The sequence below is a fragment of the Eucalyptus grandis genome, chromosome 8, assembly GCF_016545825.1.
Source record: "Eucalyptus grandis isolate ANBG69807.140 chromosome 8, ASM1654582v1, whole genome shotgun sequence".
NCBI lineage: Eukaryota > Viridiplantae > Streptophyta > Magnoliopsida > Myrtales > Myrtaceae > Eucalyptus > Eucalyptus grandis.
In genome coordinates, this window is record NC_052619.1 from 13,685,052 (window position 1) to 13,711,926 (window position 26,875).

Genomic DNA, 26,875 nt, shown 5'->3' on the forward strand with positions numbered 1-26,875 from the left:
CCGATATTTCAATTCTGCTTTAGGAGACACATTTTCTACAAATGTGAGAACCACTCCAATCACCGTCCACTTTTTTCCACAGTATTCTATAACCATAAAAATCTTTGGCTCTAGTCTTTCCAACAAAGATTTGATCATTGGTTGGGACATAATGACTCAGATATCTCAACTTCGCATTATCCCTGGAAAATGTCTTAAATACAAAGACCAATTTTCTAAATTTGTCAACATTTAGAGACTTTATTCCATTCAAATGAGTCTACTGGATCCGATCATGCAAAAACTGTTGGAATCTTGTTCGGAATCTTATTCTGAGTTCGCTCGTAAGTGTTCCCATCATTTATGGAAAAACTCAGAATTTTTTATTTGCCTTCCTTTCAAAAAGAATAAAGATACCAATCCAACTAAAGCGAGTCATATGGGAATGAATCCAGAACACCTAATTTTGGCTCAAAGGGAATGCTCATAACAACTGCAACAAGGCCTTATTGAGGTCTCACACTCTCAATGGGCTTGTGAAGCATTTTATGTCAACAAGCGTGCTGAACAAAACTGAGGAAAGATGAGACTGGTAATTAATTACCAACCGCTTAACATTTTCCTCCAAGATAACAAATTCCCTTTACCCTAAAGAAATTCCCTTTTTATTGGATTATCCAAAGCCCAAATCTATTCCAAATTTGATCTCAAAGTGGATTCTAGTAATTGGGCATTCATCCTAAAGATAGACCCAAGATAGGGTTTTGTATCTCAAACTAGCATTTCCAATGAAAGATTCTTCCTTTTGGCCTAAAAGTTGCACCATCTCTCTCCCAAAAGGTCATGTGTCGAATTTTCCAGTCAATTTTTTCAAGTGTAGCGATATACATTGATGACATCCTACTCTACAGTCCTGATAAGCTGTCACACTGCTAACTTCTTGAACAGTTTGCAGAAAATGTGAAAACGAATGGGATCATGCTTTCTAAAAAAAAGATGAACATTACCCAGACAGAAATTGAATTTCTTGATATGTACCTTAACAAAGGGACATACTATCTAGAGCCACATATTGCTCATGAATTGCTGAAATTTCCTGAAGAAAACTTCACAATAAAACAAATTCAATAATTTCTTAGAATAATTAGTTATCTCAGAGATTTTGTTCTAGATCTTGCAAGGTTGCTGATTACATTGCAGACAATGCTGAAAAAGAATCCCCCACCTTGGGGAAAATCTCAAACTAATGCAGTTGCTAAACTAAAAGAGATTATATAGACTCTTCCTCCTCTGCAAATCCCATCAATAGGGAAAAGAATTCTCCAGACTGATGCCAGTGATGAATACTGAGCTGCCATCTTGTTTGAAGAAATTGATAGTAAGAGACATTTGTGTGCCTATAAAAGTGGAAAACTTTCCCAAGCCGAGATGCATTATCATTCCACTTTTAAAGAAATCTTAACAGTGAAAAATGGCATTAAAAAGTTTGAGTTTCATCTCATTGGCCATCATTTCTTAGTAGAATTGAATATGGCATTTTTCCCCCAGATGACCAAATTCAAATAGAAACAGATTCCAAATTCTCAACTGCTTCGATGGGCTGAATGGTTTTCAAAATATTCATTTGAAACCAAACACATTGCTGGAAAGAAAAATGTATTTGCTGATTTTTTGTCAAGACCAAAAGCATCATCAAAAATCAACATATATATCATGAGGCATACTTTCCATACTGCTCATCACAATGAGAAGTATACAATTGAGAAAGTTGAATTGGCCAAGCTGGCGATATCCTCCGGAGATCATCGAGCAAATCCAGAAAGACAGTCTTACTAAAAATCTGGATAAACTCATGTGGCAATGTCATGTAAACTTGTTCAGACTCAATGAAAGTTTGGTTCTTTATCCTTTTGGATTAAATGAAGATTATCCGTTCATACATCCTTTGATATGGAAAGAATATGATTTTCCTGATCAACTTTGATGGTTATTATGGTACTTAACTAATAAGTACTTAATAACTATTAAAATTCCAATCAGAAGATTCGTTGTCAATCTAACCAAGATATTTGGACTCGGTAGATTGAAAATGAGAGTGACAAAAATCTTTTAGATTTTCTTAATTGGTTTTATCCTCCAACTCACTAGAAATGGCTCTTAAAGAAAGAATTGAGAACTACACAGTCAAACCCTAAAGTCCATACCATGCTATTCTTCCGAAGACCATGGGCTTTTCTCACTAATAATAGTAACATCATCAAAGCTCCCATGAGTATAAGTATGTCATCTTATAGACTTGTTCCATATAGTGTAGAAGCTCGAGTTCATAAATCTTATCCAGGACCTGTTGGTTGTTGTGAGCACCAGTATCGAGAATTCCAGAGAATCCTATGCTAGGAAAACAAAACTATTCCTCCAGATGCATGGAATTATGATGTACCCACTGCATGAGATCATTATGACTTAACATCATAAGCCAAGGAAGCACTCGAAAAATTTGGACAAGCTGCATCATCACATGAGCACAAAATGGCAAACATAGATCGCATTGCACAATCCTCTCAAGACCCCTATGCTAGATGGGGAGTTCCTCTTTCCCAAGATCCCTACAGCCAAGGACCTTTGTCCTTGTCTCAAAGCATGGACATATCTTTTTATGCGCAACCATCCAATTAGCCACAGCCAAGCATTCCAACCGACACCGCAGATGATGACAATATAGACTAGGCTTAGGAAGAAGCATCTCACTGGGCTCAGGAGAAAGCATCTGCATCCACAACTCATCAACTGAACTAGATCCTCTCACTAAAAGATCTTGAAGCACTTGAACTAAAATATGATGAACATATTCTGGCAACAGTTCACAACTCAGATGATTCTGATTATGATTACAATGCTCGTGACAGAAGAGACCGCTGGACAAGATTGTTGTACGTACAAGTTTACTATAGCAAGTTACTGTTCACTTTTACTGTAACAGTAGGCTAGGGAAATCACTGTTTGCTGTAACTGTTCATACCGTGTGAATAATTCTCTATCGAGATTTTCGGAAGCTTCTGTTTGTTTCAGGACCCATGAGTTTGGTCCTTGTTGTTTTGTGACCTCTTATTGCCTATAAAAGGTAAAGATGATGTATTGTGTTGGGCAGAGTTCCTTGAGTAAAGTGAGTATTTTGTGAAATTTTCTTCATGGCTTTCTAAACTTCTTCTTCTTCTTCAACCTGGTAGGATCCTCTAAAAAATGCAGCTCGGATAGTTAGAAATGTTACCATCCTGGTTCTATCTGGGTGTCTCTAGGCTCTGAATTAAAGGGCATAATAGTTTTCTGCTAAAAGGTTGTCCCTAAAGGGCTTGAACAAGAGGTTTGCCCACTTGTGGGAAGGCATACCGGTAGGAAACTGACTTGGTCCTCCCTTATTCTAAGCTTAGGTCCATTCAATGGTATTAGAGCCATGTTTTCGTTTGTAATTATATCCGTTCAATGTGCTTAGTAGGTGAATCCAGTGCTGAGAAAATCTCTTTACACCATGTCTACCGAACCAGAAATTCTTGAAGCACCTCTTTCTCTCACTGCAACTCCATCTTCCTCAACCCCTTCAGATTTTTGTGTTTCAAATACTTCTAAGATAGACTATTTTTATGAAGTCTCTCTTAGTGATGAAACTAATATCTCTGAAACATAGCTTCCCCTGATGAACCCTTATTCTGCTTTTGCCAAACCTATCTCATCATTTTCACCCATCCGCTCTATTCGTCAACTCATTCGCCAGACTCCAAAGGAATTAAAAGAGTACATTCAGTCCTCCAAGTTTGATCAACACCCTATTCCTGCCGCTAAAAAGAAGTACTTTGTTACTCTCTAGATCCCTCCAGAATTTCCTAGGTAGTGGATCCAGCAAGGATACACTCATGTCCATTATGGAGCTGTTCGTCTTACTCTTACTTTTCATGGTCGCAAGGGCTTACCAGTTGTGGCAAGAATCGCTTTATTAGATACCAGGTTCCTAGAATACCAGCATGCTTGCATCGGTACTGTCCAAACCACTTTAAATGCTGGAACAGTCTTTGTAACACTGTATCCAAATTTCAACATCGCCCTCTCAAATCCACAATTACTTTATTTTCTAAAAGTCCAAATTCAACTCACCAAAGCACCTCAGACTGATGATTATATAGCAGTAACTTTGCACTATGGTTTACAAAGTGTAGAACCATGCGCTTGACTTAAATTTCCACAATGGAAATGAAGATACTTTGTTCATTTCCATGCAAAATGATCAAGCATCCTGGATTCATGTCCCTAGACAGATCCAAAAGGAAAAGTTGGTCACGCTCCTTCCAGAGACATGGATTACCAACTATGAAAAGCTTCATCAAAGCAACAAGCCTTTTCACTCATCAAACTCTGAGTTTGTAAAAAAAAAAAAGGATAGAAATGTTTCCATTAAATTTGGCAAGGAAAAGGAAAAAAGTCCATCTATTTTCCAGACTCTTTTCATGATCGAACCATGTGTTCCTGAGTTAATTTCCAAGCTAGATCCAAAAAAGCTTATTCGACATTTTAACAGTGATGGACATCTTGTTAATTACTATAAAAACCAATATGGTCATTACTTTTGGAATCCTTTTTGCCAATGTTCTTATTGTATGAATTCTCCTGATGAGGTAGATCCATTTGCAAAACCTCCACCTCGATGGAAGCACAAAAGGCCAAAAGAGTTCACTGCCCCTCCTTCAGTTGCACCAATTCCATCATCGTCACCTCCTCCATCTCCTCCTTAGAAGAAACCAGCAATTTCCCCATTTTATAAGCCAATAGTAAAATGGGCAAAAAAGCATTCTTATCTACTTGAAATTCCAATGCAAATACCACCAACTTCTTCCATTGCCATGTTCTATGATACAAACTTTCCTCCCTTTGTTAGGGAAAGCTCTAAACTCCCGTTTCTTGCTCCATAAGAGTTTATTGATCCACAAAGGCAGATATAAGCATGTTCCTAATATACCTGCCCCAATTGATGTGGATGAGCATGGAAGACAAAAAAGAAATCCGGTTGCCGAAACTGTCTTAAACTGGCAATTTGAGACTCTCCTGGCGCACAACAATGCTTTTAAATCAATTGATTCTAAGATTGGAAATGTGCAGTAAGATTTGCGAAGATATGACGAAACCACCAAAAAGATGCTTTCAGATTTCTAGAATAGGCTTCATGCCTTAGAATCTTGACAACATCTAGGATATCATCATCTTGAAAGTCCTAGAGCAGAAATAGAAAAGCTTAAAAGGCAAATCCAGATCCTTGAGGAAGGAAGGCTCAATCCATTTCCAACTACTTTAAGAGCAGATCCTCTCCCTCCTCCACCACCTCAAACGTCTATCTTTGCTGCTATCATAGATATACCCGTTAGACAAGACAAGACAGATGTAGCTGAAATGCGAAATCGCCTCAAAGAACTTGATCGCATAAGAAAAGAAAAGGGAAAAGAGAAGATGCCTAAAGAATCCTCTCTTATCATAAGGGAGCCCGATCAAATGATGCTGTCAAACCCGTTGGAATCTTTCTTAAGAGACTTGGGTAATCAAGAACCACAGCCTAATCTTGATCCTGTTACTCCACAACTTCCACCCCAAATTGATCTTGTTATTCCAATAGACAAAATTCTATTTCCAACAGAACCAGCTTTTCCAAATATTTTTTACACTGAATCTGATTCGGTATCTCTTTCATCATCATCATCCTTTTCAATCCCTACCATTGATTCCTTTCTTAAAGCACTAATAACTTCATCAATATTCATGACCAACCCTCCAGACCATGATATGGAATCAAATCCTTTTGAACTAGAGGTAGTTTAGCCAAACAATCACTCTTAGAGTGTGTCCACTTCATCAAAATAGTTTTTCACTATCGATGACATACCTTACCACAAATGGCCAAAAAGACTTGAGAAATTTCATACTTGGCTAAATACCTAAGCCATCACCAACCAAGACAAGTATGATGTTCTTTTTAATTTTGTTACCAGATTCACAGGTAGCCTCAAACTTTGGTGGCAAACTATGGCAGAACAAGATCAGCTTCAATTTCTGCTTTCACCGAGCTTTGGCCATGCTATTACTCTTTTATATCATTTCTTTGTGGGAAAACCTATTGATCTTATAGAGCTCAAGAGAAGAGAATTTTTTAAAGAAGATGTTGCTCTCTTCAGAAAAGACATCTTGATAAGCATTACTGTGAAATGCTTAAGCTCTTCTATCAAATTGGAGCTGATGCAAATTTGAAGCATGTTTCTTGACCTCCATCCCCAAAGAATTATCCCAGACTGTAGAAATGACCTTTCTGTCCAAACAGAGAAGAATCTAGGATGTTCCATTAGGAGAAATCCAACAAGAAATTCATTTGTGCCTCGAAGAATTGTGTATCAAACACCAAATGATCCAGACCTATGTCAACGATAACAGAGAACTTGATAGGGCTTGTTCTCACCAGAACTTGAAAATTAAATGCTCCAAGAAAGACTATGATGGATCTTGTGGCAAATCTTCCCGGAAAAAGAAGCAACGACAATAGTAGGGGCCGATAGGGGGCAAGCGGCAAGTGACGAGTGGCGATACTATGATCAATAGCGGTACGGCGACAAACATTGATACAGAGACCGGCGGCAAGGACTGGCGATTAGCAGTAGCTGGTGGGCAGCTAGCTAGTAGTGAGAGCAAGCAATGCGAAATTGTTTATTTCTCATTTCTTTTTTTAAAAATGGAGAAGTATAAACTATTTACTTCTTATTTCTTTTTTAAAATTATTTCGGACTAAAAATTTATTCGAGAATTCGAAAATTAAAATTGTGTTATCAAACGGATTTATGTTTAAAACTTGTTTTTAGAACAAAAAATATTTTGGAATAGAAATGTGATAGTTATCCTTCTTGCCATAAGAATGAGTTTGGTAACCGTTATGATTTCGAGAATAATTTTGGCTCCAAAAAAAAATATATATATATATATATATTTATTTATTTATTTATTTATTTATTTATTGTGCTGCCTAGACAAGTTTATGAGCATTCGAAGGCATTTAGTAGCTACATAAAAATTCTATTCTCAAAATAAAAATGCATTTGATATAAACCTCAAAATTCTTTGTGATTTAGAATTTTTTAATTTTTTTTAGAATTTTTTTATTACATTATTATCTCTTCTTCTAACCGATGGCCAGCCTTAGCTATGGTTAGCAATCGACCAAATGAGGGCCAGCCGACCTTGCTAGCCTTGGGGGAGCCTCCCTAGCCAAAGCAAGGCCTAGCCTTACCCAATCACAGCAAGGCTTCGGTGAGGTCATTGGCCAATACTCATGGCGGGCAACTGACTAGAGGAAGAAAAAAAGGAAGAGAAAAAAAAAAGAAAAAAAAAAGAGAAACAAAAGAAAATGATCTAGGCTTGATTATTAAGTTGTTCTCGGGAACAAAGAGAGCCTGTTTGGTAACATTTCCAGAACGACTAATTATGTTCTTTTGTTTCCGGAAGCAAAAAAAGAACAACAATCTATTTGGTAAATCTTTTGTTTTTGGGAACAAAAAATAGTTTTTTTTGTTTTTGGAAATAAATTTGAAACAGAATCAAGAATTAAAAAAAGTTGATTTTATTCCTAAGAACAATTCCTATAATCAATTCTAATTTTCTTTTCTTTTCTCTTCTCTTTTCTTCTTTTTTCTCTTCTTCTCTTCCTTTTTCTTCTTCTTCCTTTTGGTCGGTGACCTTGCTAGAGCGTTGCCAGCCCTCGGTGATGTTAAGACTCGTCGGCTCGGGTCTCGCACAACCACGACAAGGCTCGACCTTGCTAGCCAGCGTGAGGCTCAGCCTCGCCAGGCCAAGGGAAGGTCGATCTCGCATCGCCTAGGCAAGGTCGAGCCTCCGGTGAGCTCGCCAGAACTTGCGCAGCCGATCGTTAGCCACAATGGAAAAAGAAAAGAAAAGAAAAATTAAGAATCCTAGCAAACTCATTTATGTCCTGAGAATAGAAATTTTGGATAATTACCAAATACGTTCTTTTGCTTAGAAATTATTCCCTAGAATAAAATAAGAAAAATTGTTTCTAATAAAAATTATTTCGGGAACAGTAATCGTTACCAAATGGGCTCTTATTTTTTACTTCTTGATTCTATTTCAAATATATTCTTTTGAATAAATTTATTCCCAAGAACAAAAATTTTATCAAATAGATTTCTTTTTTTTTTTTTTTTGTTCTACGGAACAAAAGAACATAAATAGTTACTATTCCCTAATAATGGTGGGTTTCGTAACCTTTATGTTCTTGATAACAATTTATGCTCAAAAAAGTTTTTTTTTTCCATTTTTGTTCCGGAGAATAAAGTAGTAATTTTTTTTACTTCTTGTTTCTATTTGAAATTTATTCCATGGCCACTTTTTTTATTTTGGGGAATAGAAAAATTAGTTGAAATTACCAAACAAATATTTGTTCTTTCTTTGTTTCAGGTAACCAAAAAAAAAAAAAAATGGGATATTTACCAAACATATGTTAGACATAAAAATCATATGCGGAAAAACAAGATCAAATATAAATAAACCTCCAGCCATTGTTAGTCGAAAATTCATGGAGATTCGACGAAATTACAGACACACTCTACTAACCCAATCCCCTCATATACTGATGGTGTATTCCAAATGAGAGAGCTTACGTTAGACCATCAATGCGGTTACCAAATGGACGATTGTCACAAAATAGTACGAAAAGTAGAAAAATTACTTATGGAATAACTACTACTTTAAAGAGAAAATGTAGGTTTGAAAATATATGAGATCACATTATATATAATAACGAGCTCTAAACTTATTCATATTTTTCACACGATGCTCATTTTAATGTTATCCAAATAGTTCGCTTAAAACACATGTGCGAAATTTCCTCGCTGGAGAATCTTACATGGCATAAGTTTATTGTAAAATCATCCGATGTGATTAGTTAAGGAAACGACGTCATTAGAACCATATGCAACGTAGTAATTTGAGCCCTTTCCTTTGCCCCAAATTGAAAGGGCCGAAGTGGGCGAAGCTGAACTTGGAGGCTGACTAACATCGCTCTTTGGAGGAGGGGATCGTGTTGGGCATTGCCGTGACAGGAGTAGTAGCTGTCGGGGTGAGAAGGTGGTGGAGAACCAGTGACGGACGCCGCCGGAAACAAACACCGCATCGATGTCATGGCACCTAATTGAAGACCCTGCCGTGCACGCATTCGATTTAGTGATTCCAATTTCCAACATTATCAAGAAAGACGCTCGTGCGTCCTTTGTTGCTTGTTCTTACCATGTATTTTGGAAACCTATGTTGGAATGAGAGAACCCATTTGTATATGTTCTATCAAGGTGGTCAAAAAACAAAAGGTTTAGTCATAAAAAAACGAAGCACGAGGATGGGGTCTAGAGTTTTCAAAAGCAACTTCTCATCGACCTCTAATATTTTTGATTCACAAATGAAAATAGGGTCATTTTCGTTTGGAACCTAATTTAGCCCCAGATCATCAATTAAGGGTACAGAAATGGCTCAAACGGTGGTGCTCCATACACTTTAGTGACGTTATTTCACTGGCAAACCATGTCGGATGATTTTGTATTAAACTAATGCCGTGCAAGATTTTCAAAGAAGGATAATCATCAACATCACTCAAGTGAACGTTTTTGAAAAATTATGAAATCAAATAAGTGTCGCACCGTAGATGTGACACTACAAGTATCAATTTTCTTCCCAAAAAAATAATGAACATTACCTCTATCTATTCACGTGTCTATAAGCTCACTTGCATCTCTGTCTTCCTCTCGTTTCCTTTTCGTTCCCGTTCTACTCATTTGACAGGAGAAGAGGTGCCGCGACGGCGCCGCCTCTAGCAACCGCCCCAAGGTGGTAGCGTTGGTTGTAGATCTTGCTTGATTGTGCAAGTACGCCATGAATATCATACGTGAAGGTCATTGCGAAATGAGCTCCGTGAGCACAACGTTTGCTATTATTTGATATATGTCAAATGAGCTACAAATTGGAAAAAAAGAGAATGCACTAAACAGGCAATATGTGTACTTAGCCAAAGACAAGGATTAAGGAAAGCAATCTTCCCCATGTCAACACTTATCCTGTCAGTTTCCTCTTTGAAGAGAAAGAGGGACAGTTGGAGTAACTGCTAAAGACTCGAATGGTGGATACGTGAGCGTGATAACTTATGTTGTACTATATCTCCAGGAATCTAGGAACTTTTGCTTGCACTGTGTTATGCAGTCTAACTATCGAAACCAATACATTCGAGATTATATAGAATCATGAGATTAATATCTTAGGTTGGAACAAGTTGATAGGATCCCTTTTTGACATCCCATTGCCCGTTCCTCGTGGCAACATGGGGGAGAAAAAAGAGAGGAGAAAAAGGGGGTGAGGTTTGAAGTAAAATTCACTTATTAAGTTAAGTAAAGCCTTAAGTAAAATTATTTTTATTTTATTTAGTTGCACTTTTGTTATTTTTTTCTTTGAGCAATCTCAACTCATCAAATTTGAATACAATTCTTCTCTCAAGAAACGATCTTGAACCTATAGTCTATTCAATCTTTCATTTGAACCTCACCCTTCACTTTAAGGCGAAGATTTCTTTCTTTTTGGCCTTTTTCGTTCCAAAAGGAGGGATTCATTTATTCTCAAGTAGTTCCAGAACAAAACATAATAATTTATGAATAAAGGATATTCTAGAGAGGCCCTGAGGGACTAGTAATCCAATCGGAGAGAGAATTTCTTTGATGGGTTGTGGTGACTCAGTCAACAAGAGAATTAGTATCACAAGAGCAAGAAGGGCTTACTTGATAATCATTCTATATTATTTTAATCTTATAAACAATTTATGTTCAAAAATAATTTTTTGATTCTATTCTCAAGACGAATTTTTGAACATTAAAAAATGTTTGATAACTATACAAAATTTCTATTTTTAAAATAAAAATACATTTGATACATTTGACATGACTCTCAAATTTTTCTGTGACTTAAAATTTCTTTTAATTTTTTAAATAATTTTATTACATTTTTTTCCTTTTCTTCTTCTTTTTCTTCCCCTAGTCAATCATCGGCTTCGGGAGAGCCTCATCGGCCCCTAGGGAGGCTCGCCCTTACCCAGCCACTAGGAAGGCTCCAACGAGGTCGCCGACCATCGTCGAGGATGGCGACTAGCTTGAGGAAGGAGAAAAAGAAAAGGAAAAGAAGAAAAGAACGAAAGACAAAATAAAATTATTTGATTCTTTATTATACTTCAAATCTATTTCGGGAAACAAAAAAAAAAATAACTGACATTATTAAATGCATATTTATTCTTCTTTTTTTAGTTCCCTAAAATAAAAAATTACAAATAGTCACTATTTAACCGGTTACCAAATAACATCTAAGTTACTATAATATACTTCAGTTAGGCTAACATCTTACAACATTCCATAATATAGGAGCCAGGGCCCATGGGCTTTATTCTCTGCCCATTTGTATATTTACCACAATCTTGCAATCTATCTCAATCTCACGCGTTGTATCTTTCGACAACGATGGATCTACTTTTTCTAGTAGCACGATAGATTGCTAGATCTTCGGTGGCCAACTATGAAGATTTCGCTCACATAGTATACTTTTAATCGAAAAATCAATCTTCTATGCCCTTTTGCTTGATGAGAAAAATAGGTTGGATTCTACAAGATCAAGTCGGCAAACTCGCCCAAATCGGGCGACCTATTATTCATTCAATTCGTGTCTATTTTATCTTTCGAAAGTCATTTACATGGCTAGTGTTTGCTACGAACCTTAGAAAATGATAAGAGCACGCACTAGCTATAATAAAGTCCTAGACGTTTTCTACATTCACTACCTAAGTCTCAATAAAGTGCCAAACATTTTCAAACTTTGGTCAACCGAATCGTAAGTCCGCCGTCGATGGAATTTCAAGATTGGAGAAATACCGGCTCTTTATAAACCTCACTTGCATTCCATCAAATTCCAATCCAATCCGTCGACGTCGCCACGTGGACGCCGGAATATTCCTCAGAATCGACGGCGACGGCGACGACCGATTTCCCCCGAATCCAAAGAATTAGGGTTTTTCCGTTTTTCTTCTCTTCCTTCCTCCGCTTCGATCGGAGCAGCGAAGCATGGACAGGCACGGAGGCGACTACGACGGCGACCCCTACCACCGCCCCCGCCACTACCCCTCCGACGACTTCCACTACCCCCACCACCACCACCCGCCGCCGCCGCCGCCCCACCACCACCACCCGCACCACCAGCCGCCGCCGCAGCAGCAGCAGCAGTTCTACGATGACTATCCCGACCACCATCCCCACCCGCCGCCCTACGACGGCCCCGACCCCGACTTCGACCCCCACTACGGCCAGCCCCAGCACCACCCCCACCCCCACCACGTCCCCGGCGATTTCGACGGCCCCTTCTACGGCGGCGGCGGCGGTTCCATCCTTCCGACAACGGCGGCGGCCCACGGCGGCCCCATGCCTTTCAGCGGCCGCAAGAGAGGTATTTTTCACTGTCTCGAGTGATTGGATTGTGTCGGCGTTTGCTTTTTATCCCGTTTTGCTGCGCCGTCGTCATTGCTTGAGTGATAGCTCGGTTGCGGAGTGAATGCAAGGTCGGTCTGATTTTTCCTGGATAAGTCGTGTGCTGCTGTTGCTCCTGATTTTGAAGCGGAGGTTATTGGCGATAAATCGGTTTTGTTTTTCGTTTAGGGCGCACCGATGCTATGGGTTTGGCCAAGCTTTACGTCGCGGAAGTGCCAAGGACGGCTGCTCGAGAAGATGTAAGTCAATTTGAACATTTTGGGGGATGCACAACTTCAGTTGCATATCTAATTGGAAATGGAATGGGGACCCTTTTGCTTTTCTTCTTGTCATTGGTTTGATTTACTAGTGTGAGTGCCGTTGCCCCTTTTGATGTTACAAGATCGATGTTCCATCACTCGTTTGCACTAGCTAAATATGGTCTGGTGTATAGACAAATGTCTTTGCATACTACCTAAACAGTGTTATTTAACACGCACGCTGTCATCCATAAGTAAATGTGTGTTCAAAATGTCATCGACATATGGGAGTTCATAACGACCAAATATGCATGGAAGGAGCTGTTCTGTCTTCTTGAATAAGTTCCGATATTTTTCCCTTCTCACTATTTTTAAAGCAACTTTCCTAGAACCCAGGCAAGATTTATGCACTTTGAACTCATCAGTCCATTTCAAGAATGCTTTTGGCTTCTCTTTCTTCAGTTTGCTTATGTAATCAGTGCATGTTTCCCGCTGTTTCCATTCAATTGACGGATATGGTTTCATGTTAGATCCAACCCCTGTTTGAGCAATATGGGCATGTTGTTGAGGTGGTTCTGCTCTGGGATAAGAGGACTCGCCAACAGCAAGGTACTGAGTTAATGTGTCCTTTTTTTAGAATTTCTGAGTTTTTTTCATGTTTCTGCAGTACCTGAGTTGACCTTTCAGAGGCATATTTGGTTGAAGAAATTTCATTTATTAATCTAAGAGGTGTTCTTCCCAGAGCCTTTCCAGATATGGAGGAGATGCGAAATTGTTTGTTATGGACTTTACATGCTAGTTCATTCAGTGCAAAATCTGAATGATATTGACAATTTGATTTTAATTGTTGTTAAATAGCTGCTAGCTATGCTAGACCCAACAAAACTCTTCAATTTTAACAAACTCATGCTGAACTTGCTTCTCAATTTAAAGTATCTTGACGAGCGAAAGTTGGATGTTGCTATATCATATCACTTATTTTCACGATTCAAGATCAGTTGCTGGAGACTTGCTTCAAAACATAGGGTGAGGAACATGTTATTCACTTATGCATGTTTCTAGCATGCACAGCAGATCACATAATGCACAAAAAAAAAGTTTGGAAATGATAATCATGACATTATTTTGTTGTTATACATTGACTTGGTGGAATTTATCTTTAAAAAAAAGAAAGAGAAAAGCAGAGGTTGGGTATAACCCAATTAGTAATAGGTATTGTCTGTTAATTTTTGGGTCTAGATATCCATTTATCTAATAGGACAACAACATCCACCAATTTCGTTCCTAGGTGGAGTCCATTCAGGGATCGTTTTACACGATGAGAAGTAGTGGTTATTTGTTGCCTAATGCACTATTTTTGTCTTTTACACAAGCTTGGGACCTTCTATGAAGAAGGAATCTGTCATGTGTGGAGTCATCACTTGTTTGGTATTTTATCACAATGCAGTGAGGATCTATTTTTCTCAACAGTAGATATGACAGTGCAATTACTTGTCTAGAATAATTAATTGGATGGTGTTGGTGATCGCAGAAACAATTAAAACAATTAAACTGGCTAATGTACCATAGCTTTTTTTTGTACACTGAAGAGAGCAATTTAAAACTTTTTTTTTTTTTTCCTTTGGATGGGTTCCAACTGTCTTCTAAATTTGGTGGTTGGTCAATTAATGGAGTTTCTTTGATAATTAATCATGGCATGTTCCCCTTGGAGCTACTATGCCTGCTCATAAACATAAGCGCGGGAGAGGAAGTAATTAAAAAATTTGGTAGCGTTTTCCAGTTTTTGTTATGCTCATTTGATGTGTATGTGGGTTATCTCTCACTTGTTCAGTTTGCTTGTGTCAGTGCTTGGATTTAGTACTTTTTAAGGTGCCTGCTCTCTTGCAAGTTGCAATCTTAAACTATCTTTTCATGCCGAGATGGTTTATTTGCCCTAGTTCTAGTTTCCCTCTCATTAAATGGTCGTAATCAATTTTACTTCTGCAGGAAGCTGCTTCGTGAAATATGCTACATTAGAGGAAGCTGACAGGGCTATTATAGCCTTAAATAACAAATACACTTTCCCTGGGGTAAGCACATGGCTTTCTCCCTTGTCCTTAGCATTTTGTACTTGTGTTTAATGAATATTCTACTAAGCGTGACAAATTATTATTCTTAGGAAGGATCTGCAGTTAAAGTTAGATATGCAGATGGGGAGCGAGAACGCCTTGGTAAGTTGTGGAATTATTCCTTTGGCACTGCATTTCTGTGGGATCTCACTTGTTTTCTTCTACAATTTTACATGATAGCGCCGCCTCAACCGTTTCCTCCTGTTAAAGTCAGACATGCAGATGGGGAGCAAGAACGCCTTGGTAAGTTAAGGAATTATCCGTTTGGCACTGCATTTCTGTAGGATCTCATTTCTTATATACTACAAGGAAATTTATTTGTCAGGCATGTGTCCTAAGAAGGTGAGTGCTCAAAGAAGTCTATCTTTTATCATTTCTCCCTAACCAAGTGATCACCCCTTAAGCTTTTGGAAGCTTACTTAGTGTCAAGTGGACCAGAAAATTGTCAGTTGTCATTTAGTTTCTGTAATTAATCAGATGTTCTTCGTGATCATGAGTGCACGAGATTGAACAATAATGCCTTGGCTTTGCTGCTTTTAAGGAAGTGTATTTGTCAGGCATGTATTCTAAGAAGGATAACTAGTCAAAGAAGTCTATCTTTAATCTTTTCTCCTGAAACGAGTCATCACCCCTTCAGCTGTTGGAAATGTATTTAGCATGAAGTGGACAGAAAATGGTCAGTGATTTATGTCATTTAGTTTCTGTAATTAACCAGATGTTGTCCGTGATCATGAGTGCAACAGAGTAAACAATAATGGCTCGGCTTTGTTTCTTTTTCTTCTCTTAGGAAGAGGAAAGTGCTAAAGTTATATCTTTACTAGGTGGGTGAAGAGATTGAAGGGATTCTTAGGGGATCCATTCACTTTATTATTGTGGTCGTAACCATGATTTTTCCTTTTTCAACCTTTGGTATATTAGACGGTTCTCTTATATCTGCCTTTGTCTTTAATCTCATGCAAATTGGATTAATATGCTCACCAACTTAGGAACAATGATTATTGTTTTTTGGCTGAGACATGTGTTTACTGCTAATAAATTCCTTTCTTTATTATGATTCTTTTGTTTTGTGATTGATTATCAGGGCATGTTGTGGATAAGTTATATGTTGGAGGTCTGAACAAACAAGCTTCAAAATTAGAAATTGAAGAAGTATGCTCTGGACCTACTGAGAATCGCCATTTCATTTGGCTTGGACAGATAGCTTGTATTCTGCTTCATTTTTTCTTCATAATTATCTACAGCGCACTTGTCCTTAGAATATGGAGGACATACATATCTATGAATACAGGTGTCGTGTTCTGTTTATAAGTATCTACTTGGGCGGTTTCCCCTATCAGTATCTCAGATAGATCGTGTGCCTGGGTTGAGTGGCCAAATTTAGGCAAGAAACATCAAATGATTGACTTTTTGTTTTGACACCTCAACACTGAACTGCAAGGTGGAGGCCTTTAGAGCATTTTCATGTCAGATGACTCATAGTAATGTTGGATGTACATAGCGCCCATGTAGTGTGGAGATCATGCTAATGCTGACATAGGATGGTGTGTCCAAACAGTGAGCTCAAGTCAGATCTATATTTGAAGGGAACTTGCTGCGACGGACACACATGTAGGGTAAATTTCTTTAGGCATTATGTGTGAAGCTTCTCGAGCATCAGACCTAAGGCTCTGCAATTATCAAACATAGACTAGAATTTCATCATGCGATATAAAAGCAAAGACTGGTTTAAGTTTAGCTTACTGCATGACAAAGTGTAGGGGGAGAATTACAACCATAAATACACTCTGTTGAACTCCTAATCCAAGTCGAAGCAGCAAATTAGGGAACCTACTTCAGACAGAAATTGGACAGAACTAGGATGGGAGTTGAACTCTACTTCTAATAGAAAAAACTGATCAAAGAAATTATTATTCTAAAGAAGAAAGAAAGGAACTAGCCAGGAAAGAGCCCTCATAGTCTTGACTTTATTTGGGTCGTAGGTCAATTTAATAGTCTGTCTTCACCAAAACTTGGTATTGCTGTCAATATCTTGACAGGTATGAAATTGACAACCAGTGCGTGCATGAACATGTCCTTCCGAAATTACTATATGTAGGATGTTGTTAATGCTCCACCTCATTTCTGCTAGTGTTATGCATATGTAGAGGACAGGACAGATGCTATCATTATTGGACTGGATATGTTGCACTTGTGGTCGAGAAATTAGATTTTTCTTGCCCAGTTTTATTTCCTGTACACTATCTAAGGAACTTTTTCTGTTTTATTTTAGATATTTGCCCCTTATGGTGTTGTTGAAGAGGTCTACATAGTACGTGATGAACTGAAGCATAGCCGTGGTATGTCTTTGACCTTTTAAACAGTCCCTTTTTAATTGGCACGAGCATGTGAGATATCCTGGGCGTAGATGCATTTGTCTAAGATTTGCCTTCTTATTGGTAGTTTCATTGTATAGACTCCACACGTTACCATTCGAAGACTACTCTTAGATTTGCCTTCCACTGAACTTCTGAAGTAAACACCATTTCCCTCTTACTCGAGTCATCCGCATTTTTTAGTTGTCTTCTTAAATGGAATGGTTTGTACTCAAGACTTATAACCTCATACACTTTCTCATCTGAATTGGGTTCCTCCTCATTGCTGGTGCTCTTCTCTTTCTTCTACGCAAACTTGTGTTTCATGACACATTCTCTTCTTTTTTTGTTCTCTCCATATTTTTCCTCACCTTTCTTTTGTTTGTCTGAAGGTTGTGCATTTGTTAAGTACTCTCATAGGGACATGGCACTGGCTGCAATTAAAGCATTGAGTGGGAATTTTACTATGAGAGTAAGATTCTGATCAACTTCCATGCTCTCTGCTTCCTGCTTTGTGGATGTTGATTAACTATTTTCTCCATCCGTTTCCTCCAGGGTTGTGAGCTGCCATTAATTGTTCGTTTTGCGGATCCTAAGAAGCCTCGGAATGGAGAACCAAGGTATTTTTTCTTTCAAACTCTTTTCTGGAATTTTTGTTTGGCATTCAACTAGTTCTCAATATGTGGCACCGAAATCTTTGTTTAATACCCTTTGGAATTGATGCAAAGGGATTGTTGCGTCTCTTTCAACTTCTATAGTCAATAACTTCTGTCACTGATTTACCTTGAAATATCTGCTAATGCCTTTCAATATACATAAGCTGAATGACATGGTCTAGCTGTTTTGCAAAGTATTAAAATTATTGTGTTCCTTTCTCCTAAGACAATTTGAGGCTTACATTGGGACCTAAGTGTTATCGTACGTAGGAACTAACTGTTTTGCTCATGTCATCTGTGATTTATGCATGGATAAATGACTTGGTGTGGCAGGATTCAGGAAGGGAAATTACTCTATGGGTTCCTGAAACTTGATGTATTTTATTTTCTCTTCTTTTTAGGTTTTTCTTAAATCAAATTATAGCAGTATAGATCTAGGTTGCTTCTACCATGACCAAGGAACAGTTGCTGATCAGGCGCTGGCTGCCATTAACACTTCTCCTTCCTCTCTTTTCCCTTCTTTATGAGAACTATTCAAATTTGTTGGCCCATTACTCATAGGCCCACACGGAATTTTGGTGAGCCAATTGGAGGATCTATAGCTCCTAGCGCCCCAATTACCAAGCAGCAGATTTCCACACATTCACAGCCGGTAGCTGTTTCTCAGATTGTAGACCAAGGTACTGCAGATGATGGCATGATGCAAAATCCTTTTCCTATGGCGCAGCCGGCATCTTCAGAGATATCTCAAAAGTATGTGCAGACAGCACAAATTCCAGAGGTTACTGGGTCATCACAACCATCTGCCCCCCAGGCACAGAAGCAGCCGCATGTGCTCCCCAATCAACTCAAAATTCCGAGCAGCGGCATAGTTTTCAAAGTATCAGGCAGGAGGTACTGTTTAGCTGCTAAAAGCATCTATTATACTATATCGTTCATGGGAATTTATCCGCTGCTGTTACTATTTTACAGGAAATTGTATCCTTGGTGTTCATTTCTTTTATTCAGATCTTTATTATCTAGTTTGTTCTACTGTCTTCTCAGTCTCCTCGGTCTAGAGACAATCCTCAGGCAGTTCCAAGCACTTCTGGTTTGTCTCCTGCATTTATTGAGATGGAAGATTTAGAGTGTGATTGGAGTCAACATGTCTGCCCTGATGGAAACAAGTACTACTATAATTGTGTTTCATTGGAAAGCACAGTAAGTATTATGTCCCTGAGCAGTGACTGCTCATAGTTTACGAGTTCTTGCAGTGGAGGTGATTTGTATTTGTTTAAGCTGGCTGCAGTGGGATAAGCCGGATGAGTTTGCAAGATATGAGCAAGAATTGGAGAAGAGGCGAAAGCAGCAAAGTGATGACAAAGGTTTTACTACGATCGCGCCTGATTGTTCTATCCAACAAATTGCTCTAGGACAATCCCCGTCGCATCAGAATACTCTCCTTTCTCAGGAACTGAAACTTCATGCACCTGCCCTGGTTTGTGGAACATTTTTACTTGATCTTCCAACTCAAGAACATCTTATTTTGTTGTAGTTGCAATTGGGAGTTGCTCTTGTCTTGATAATATAATTGATGCAACTCTTTTATATGCATTGAACATGGCCCCATTTATGGATGTCCTTTGTTATGAGTGCTTCTTTCCAGGAATGTTGTTTGAGTACCATCTTCTGGCATTTTTGTATGGTTTTTGTTGACAAGGGCCCAGGTGCAATTGTTAAACAGCTAAATAAAGAAAGATTGTCATTTTCAATGCACTGTTTCTGATTAACAAAACCACTTTTATGTTTCCTTAATTGGAGACAAATTCCTTACTTTCCGACCCACTGTTATGTTGCAGGAAAAGGTACATTAGGAAGGAGCTTCGATCTATGATCCAACTTGCATTTAACAGGTAATATGGGTTTTCAAGTTGGCGACAAGAAATATACTCGTTTTGGTTCCATTATTTAGATATATATTTAAGATTTTGGTTTTGTTGATTTGGCCACTTATCTTTATCGTAGAATAATTGAAATTTTAGGTTTTTTTTTCCCCTCAATCTGCTCGTTCTTTTGGAGAGTCAATCGTCTAAAATTGTACGCTCTTGCTCTCAACTCCTCGCTACACCTACTATTCTATGTTTGTGCAGATGGGAAGATAACGGGCAAAAGGATGGGGGATTGGTTGGAAATTGAAGCTGAAGGGTGAAGTAGTCATCTGACATTGTGATATCACTCCACTACATGAAGGGGATACTTTGAGGGGATACTTTCGGTTCCTCGACATGGGAGAAAATCCCTGTGAGATAGCTAGCTAGACGTTGGTAGAGTATAGTAGTTTTGTAGATTCTTCTTTTCTTTTCTTTTCTGCCTCCTTTTGGTTTCTGATCTCTGTTATATGTTTCTCTTCGGAATCTCGCACAAAATCTTGAAATGTCAGTGCCGCGCAAGTTCAGATTGGAGATAATGCTTCCATGACATGATTATTTGCGATGTTATGACTGGGTTATGTGCATTGTTGTAGGCCATCTATGCTAGACTTGGATTATGCGGCGTATGTATTAGTAGGTGAAGCGAATGGGCACGTGAGGATGTGCATATATATGAGATATTGGATGCTTGAACTTTCTCAATGGAATGATGCTGTAAACGCGATTGTATAAAAACACTTTCATTGGCAAGCCGCTCATCATCCCAATCCAAGAATATCTTAAATTTAAATTCTTATAAGAGACAAATTTGCAAGGGTCATCTTATCAGGTGCTTCTACCTTAAATTGCATTTACCTAGGATGTCCTGTCAGAGTCCGCATCAGAAAAAAAAAGGGTTTTTAACTTCGGCATGGGCTAATGCCTTTGCACGCGCACTCAACAGATACGGTGCCATCATCAAATTTCAGCAACAAGATCATCTCTCAAAGGCCAAAAGAAGGGTCATTCTTGCACGTTCTCAAGAGTATGTAAACCCTCTTCATTTCAGCCATTGAATGTTGCGGGCTCTACATACGATCAACGTGATCTAACGGTTGAGATGAAGCGAGCCCAAATACAGGAAAAAAGAAGGGCATCACAAAGGTGCAAAAGGAAAAGCGAAAGAGAGGCGCCACTAAACTCAGCAATCCAATGTGGGCCGGTGGGATGTGGTTGATTTATTTCCCGCTTTGAGGACTTCCATGCATGAATCAAGAGAAGCGATGGAGCACTTTATTCCTTCCCAACAGATCCTCAATATCTATGCACTAGGTCTGCCATAAATAGTATTCTATGTCCCAAGACGTTAAAAAGAGAAAGAGAAAGGCAACACATTCGCACTTTGGATGAGAAGCTTCCGCAGCATTGAGTGGTTTTCTTACAGAAACATGCTAAATACCGCGAGAGAGAAACAGCTGCGAATCCCCGGCTTTTGAGCGAAATTAAATGCAGATTCTCCGACAAACACAAGAGCACAGGACAGAAGGGATATGGAATCGGGATGAATTAATGTGAGAGATCTTGCCATTCATAGAACCTCTCTCTTCCGATGGAAATATGTGAGCATCATGCACATCGAGAGGCGTGGCCTGCACAAACCGGAGGTTTCTCGAGCCGGGCATGAAGCGGCAGGCGAACCCGCGCTCCGTAGCTTAGGAACTTAACGAAGAACAGAACAGAACAGAACAGCCGTATAAGAACAAAAGATCATGAACTTCACAATACAGGATTAGTGCCTAAATACCTCTGCATGAGCAACGTAACAATACATGTCATGAACACTGCAAGTGATCAGATGGAAAGTCCATCACCGGCGCTTCCCCTCTCTCTCATTTTCAGTCATTCATCAGTGAAGAAAGAAAAAGAATAGTATGCACTTGTCAATATCTCGTATCAGCTATTACTACTCTTCCTCCTTGAGTACATGAGAAGGGACCATGTCTTGAAGAAGCCCGTTGTCGGCAAGAAAATTAGAAGGGCCGGGACTGCAAAAACGCCTCTTATTCAAAAGTACAGCTGCATTTGTTGACCCCGAACTTGGAACCACCGCACTGTTGTTGCTCATTGACCAGTTGTTGGCGTAGGATTGTAGTTGATAGTGAAGGGCATGGTGTTGGGTTAAACTCGCTCCCGGCATGGCAGGCACGGAGAAGGCGGTGGCGGCGGCCCCGGCAGGGGGATGGGTGACTCCAGCGAGGATCGACCGGGGCATGACTGGGCTCATGTGGTTGTGCTGGCCTTCGTAGGTTGTCATCACGATGCTCGGGTCGGTCACCGACCGCTCAACTCGCTTCTTCACATTGCATGAGGCACTAGTGCAACGATAGTAACTCCTGCAATCGACCCACCGAAAAAAAAGAAGGGCAAAACCCCCCACATCAGTACCATTGCAATGATGATCCAGTGCAAATGAGTCACCCTAAGCTACACAACAACACAAAAGGAGGAGACAAAACCACAGAGAGGTGTGACTTTAACAGGTTCTCTTGAAATGAATATTCTAATCTTAAGCTGCAAACACGCATGTGGGTCGTCTTAATTGTCTGAAAACTCACAGATGCTCTCTCTCTCCCTCTCTTTTTTTTTTTCTTTAGTTCCTCTTCTTTTTCCTGTTTTTCTATTCTTGTTGATTGTGTCCAAAATGAGAATGATCGGTACCTAGGAAAGGGGCTGTTCTTGACAGCTTTTTGGCCGTACTTTCGCCACCGGTATCCATCTTCCAGATGATCAACCTCGCTTTTTGTCATGAACGCCACCCTGGGCTGCCTCTGTCTCTTCTCGTTCGTCTTCTTCGCTTTCAACCTAATTCACACACAGGCACACCCACTTGGTGATTAATTTACAGAAAAGACTCCTCCCAAATGAAGTTATCAGTAAAGCAAACACAAGACCCTAAAATCTTGCTCTTATTTCTGGGGCCAAAACATGATTTTCTTGCAGTAGGTACGCACTGCACCAGAAATCCTTATGTTGCTGGCTTCACCTTAATTGATCCCCAATAATTTCTAGGTTCATGTTTAGGTGCACCCGGTGAACCAGAAAACCCTAAAACAGCACACCCACGAAAAGGAGGAAGAAAAAATGGAAGACCCATTTCCAGTATCCACTCCCTCGCTGGAGTCTCAGCTCACTTGCACTCCGAAGGAGCAGAAACAGAAAAGAGATCGAGCCGAAACAAAGAAAAGACTCACTGCTTCTTAGTCTTCTGATGCTCTTCTTGCTCCTGCGTCTCTACTCCTTCATCCTCAACCTTCGCCTTGACCTGCTGCTCCTCCTCCTCGTTGTTGTTGTTCAGCCCGTCGTTGTTGGACGCGGAGGATATGGAGGAGGAGTTGGGCGTCGCCGGCGGGTTCACGACCTCCGACGACGACTCCATCGCATTGCTGGTCGGAGGCTGGAGCGGCACGTCGAACAGCGAGGGGCCGGAGGAGTCTTGATGGAACCCCAGGAGCTCCATGAAGCCTGAGGACCCGGCCATCATGCTCCTGTCGAACTCGGAGAAGACGAAATCCGACAGGCCCCCGTGCCCGTGATCGGCGAACAGTAATGATGCGGACCCGTCGGTGTTCTCCATCTTCGCGCGCTCTTTCATCAGGCTGCTCGAGAAAGGAGGGGGGGATGGCTGGGGTATGGTGCAACTTCCCACCAAGGATTCACCACCGATATTCGAACTCGAGGAAGAGAGAGAGAGTAAGCTCTTGGAGTTGTGCAGCCAGTGGAAGGAGAGAGAGAGAGAGAGAGAGAGAGAAGAGGGCAGGTTCGATCTGGGTTTATAGAGAGAGAGAGAGAGAGAGAGGATGTGAAATGAGATTTTTCTTTTCCTTGGGAAAATCCTGTGCAAAAAACTCACTGTTCTCCTCAACGGGAAAGGAGGGAATCGAACTGCATAAACAGTTTCGAGCCACATGCCGAACGGGTTATATAAATAAATCATGGACACGACACCGTTTTAAAATATCTATTCATATATACAAATAAGTGACTTTCGCATTCGCAGCCCATCAATCAGTATACATATCGAAAGATTAGAAATTTCGCATTCGTGGTCCATCGATCAATCAGAAGACACATCAAAAGATTAGAAATGAAAGAAAAAAATCATGGCCCAATTATCTACCCATCGAAATCAAGCGTGATCCTTCTAATCTTCCCCTCATAAAATCCCAATACCTCTCGTGTTCTACGCAAGTTGAAAACTTGATAAAAGAAAAAAAGCTTCAAATTTTTTTCTTTTTCTTCGGTAAGATGTGGGGAATTTTTTTTTTTTTTTTTTTTTTGAAATTGGGTGTGCAGTGTACCGTCGACCTTTCCACCATCTTCTTCTGCAAATTAAGAGGTACGGCCGCGGACCACAACCATCACCACCAATACCACCGGCCTGTCGACAGAGGTTGACCGGCAAATGTAGGTCAAAGGAGAGTACGGACGGCGGGTCGGGTTCGGTGGGCGGGCCGGAGGGGGAGGGACCGCATCACGTGCGGCTCCTGGTTATTGCCGGTGCCGGTCCCTTTGCGCAGGAGGAGCGGAAAACGTTGACCGCCGAACTCGCCTCGGTGTGAACGAGGATTTTGCATGGCACGTGAGGTGATTGCGGCATGATTGATGCCCTCCCCACTCCCCACCCCCCACGCGCTCCCCGGTTCCTCGCACGCGCACGTGTGAACCAAATCATCGAACCGGTTTGTACTTTGTAAAAAACAGACCCATCAAATTTATAATTTTTAACTCCACCTGGAAATTATATATATAAATATATACATTTTTTTGCTATGGATAAGTTGAGTTCTCAACACGATGAATTATTTTGTGGGTCTTTTGAAAATCCGCATCATGGCTAGGATAAATTGTCGTGTGAAAGAAAAGATGCTCTGTACCCATATTTTATGTATTTGAATTATATATACTATGCATACGAAGCGAGAAGGAAAGATGACCTTCGACTTACTTTATTGCAAAAAGGATACAAGCGATGATTACATACAAATTAAAAAAAATTCGCTTTATGTCGATTGATTTTTCTGTTGGTACTAAGATGTGGAGGCTTCACTTGCGAGAGCGTACGTGTGATCAGTGGCCAAGAAGTACGTGTAGATTAGATGCACGATACTTTATGTACTACTAAAGTGAAAATAGGTTCTTATCCTGGTCCAACCATATTTTGGGTTACTCTCACGAGCTTTGATTTGCATATTTATGTGCATTGTTAATCGTTTTTTTTTTTTTTTTTTTTTTAACGAGGCTGAATGGATCAATTCATTGTAAGGTGAAGTTTCACGTAAAAGTAATTCTTGAAGACTTTCGTGGAGTCTTCCTATAACAAAACAACAAAAGTAGGTTTCACGAAAATGAGCTTGAAACGAGAATTCGTGTGTCCTTAGGTTAAAACCTCTTATTTGTACTCTTGACTTTCCCTCTCTGATTTGAAGACTTACCATAGGACTTTCGAGGCGCTTTGCACCGAAGAACGCAGGAGGTCCGAGATTTGCGTGGTGCGACAAACAAATTCAAAGCAAAAGTCACTCCAAATATAATGGACAACAATGGACAACCATATCGATACTAGTGCTCTATAAATACTTCATATCGATCTGGTAACAAATACCATAAACATGATACATATCCGTAAAAAAAAATTATGTGACTACCAACAACAATACTCGCGGTTCAGTAATTTCAACTTCAACCAAGGATTATCCGGTGCTCAAAATTATGCTGTGCTGGTTTAGACCCGTGCCGAGACTTATTTACCAACACGCATGTCCGCCGCAAGTTAGAATTATGAAGACGTGCCTAATGCATCATCATGACATTTGGGAAAAGAAAGAAAGAAGTGTAGAATTTGGCTATGATGGGAACACAAAAAAAAAATTCGATCTTATTCCATCTGCGAAATTGGAGCATCTGAATCTATGGTGGTGTGAACTCAGGACTGCAACACCCGCTCGCTTTTCGCAGGTGTCGATCCCGATGCCCAATTGAGCCTTTGCTTCCTTTTGCAGCAAGAGAAAATACCCACGGACCGAAAACGACACCATGAATCATTTACATTCTAAGGCACACGTAATAATCTTTTATTTCTGTTCTAGAATTATTTCTGAAATAAAAAAATCCATTCGATAAAACTATTCCATTTTTCTATATCTAAAATTCTAGAACAAAAAATAAGAAATAATTTCTCTTCTCTCTTCTCTACTTCTCACCGGAGGACTCGAACGCCTTGTGCCCGCTCGGGACAGAAAAAACCGAGCTTTATTGTCGAGGCGACAAGTCGAAAGATTAAGGGGATGGTCCTTTTTTTTCCCCTCCTAAAATGAAAATTTTAACTTATTCCTATAAAGAGAAAAGGGGCGGGCAAAAGAAAAGGAGAAAAAAAAAAAAAAAAAAAGAGAAGATAGAATCGACGTGTGATTTGCTTTCGCTTTAGGTGGGAACCCTCGGATTGTATGATGATGAAAGTTCATGCACGTGCGGCCTACCACGATCAAAAAACGGAAAAGGACACATAAATTTCGCCCCAAGTTACACTAAAGTTCCGTGTAAGACCGTCTCTCTCTCTCTCTCTCTCTATCTCTATCTTTCGTGCATTCAATTATTTGGCTCGTCTAGGTATTGAATTAAAATTCTTTTTTTTTTCTCACTTTTGTCATTTTGTTCTCGTTAGCTAGAAGAATGAAGAGTTTAAAATGGCGACGGAATTATTTCGGCTAGCGCCAATAATTTAGGGTACGCAACTATATAAAATTCGTGCACAGAAGATCAATACATGGTTATTATAGAGTGCGTGCATATGAAATATGAACAAAATCGATTGCTTGTTCGAGGTGAAGAGCTTTTCTCGTGCAGACGAAGCGACACTGTTCATACTATTCATGGTACACCTTGATGAGTTTAGCCATGTTATGTGTATGTTATAGGTTGCTTTTTATTCGTTTCCAAGGAACTAGATATGCATATGCATAAAGAAACTAGGATATCTCACGAGTTAATTGCGCATGTG

The 26,875-nt window shown here is 39.6% G+C and overlaps 2 protein-coding genes across 5 annotated transcripts; one reads left to right on the forward strand and one right to left on the reverse strand.

The window, feature by feature from the left end:
- The first annotated feature begins 12,002 nt into the window (after positions 1-12,002).
- Positions 12,003-20,425, forward strand: LOC104456667 (CUGBP Elav-like family member 3-A). Of its 4 annotated transcripts, none has more exons than XM_010071521.3 (15): positions 12,004-12,534; positions 12,744-12,814; positions 13,345-13,423; positions 14,801-14,883; positions 14,973-15,024; positions 15,103-15,165; positions 16,004-16,071; positions 17,192-17,258; positions 17,666-17,745; positions 17,829-17,893; positions 18,491-18,823; positions 18,902-19,129; positions 19,208-19,406; positions 19,768-19,821; positions 20,059-20,425. In XM_010071521.3, exons 1-12 carry the CDS (start codon positions 12,156-12,158, stop codon positions 19,053-19,055), a joined length of 1,494 nt encoding a protein of 497 aa, XP_010069823.2. In that variant the 5' UTR covers positions 12,004-12,155; the 3' UTR covers positions 19,056-19,129; positions 19,208-19,406; positions 19,768-19,821; positions 20,059-20,425. The 4 variants fall into 4 exon arrangements, with proteins under 4 accessions (XP_039156679.1, XP_010069823.2, XP_039156678.1 ...); XM_039300744.1 differs by having other exon boundaries at positions 12,005-12,534; positions 19,218-19,406; XM_010071517.3 differs by having other exon boundaries at positions 12,010-12,534; positions 18,974-19,129; positions 19,218-19,406.
- Positions 20,426-21,570: 1,145 nt separating this feature from the next.
- Positions 21,571-23,761, reverse strand: LOC104456669 (WRKY transcription factor 23). Its single transcript, XM_010071522.3, has 3 exons — positions 23,070-23,761; positions 22,537-22,680; positions 21,571-22,211 (listed from the first exon to the last, which is right to left on the reverse strand). The coding sequence occupies exons 1-3, from the start codon at positions 23,468-23,470 to the stop codon at positions 21,782-21,784; spliced, it is 975 nt and encodes a 324-aa protein (XP_010069824.2). The 5' UTR covers positions 23,471-23,761; the 3' UTR covers positions 21,571-21,781.
- Positions 23,762-26,875: the final 3,114 nt, after the last annotated feature.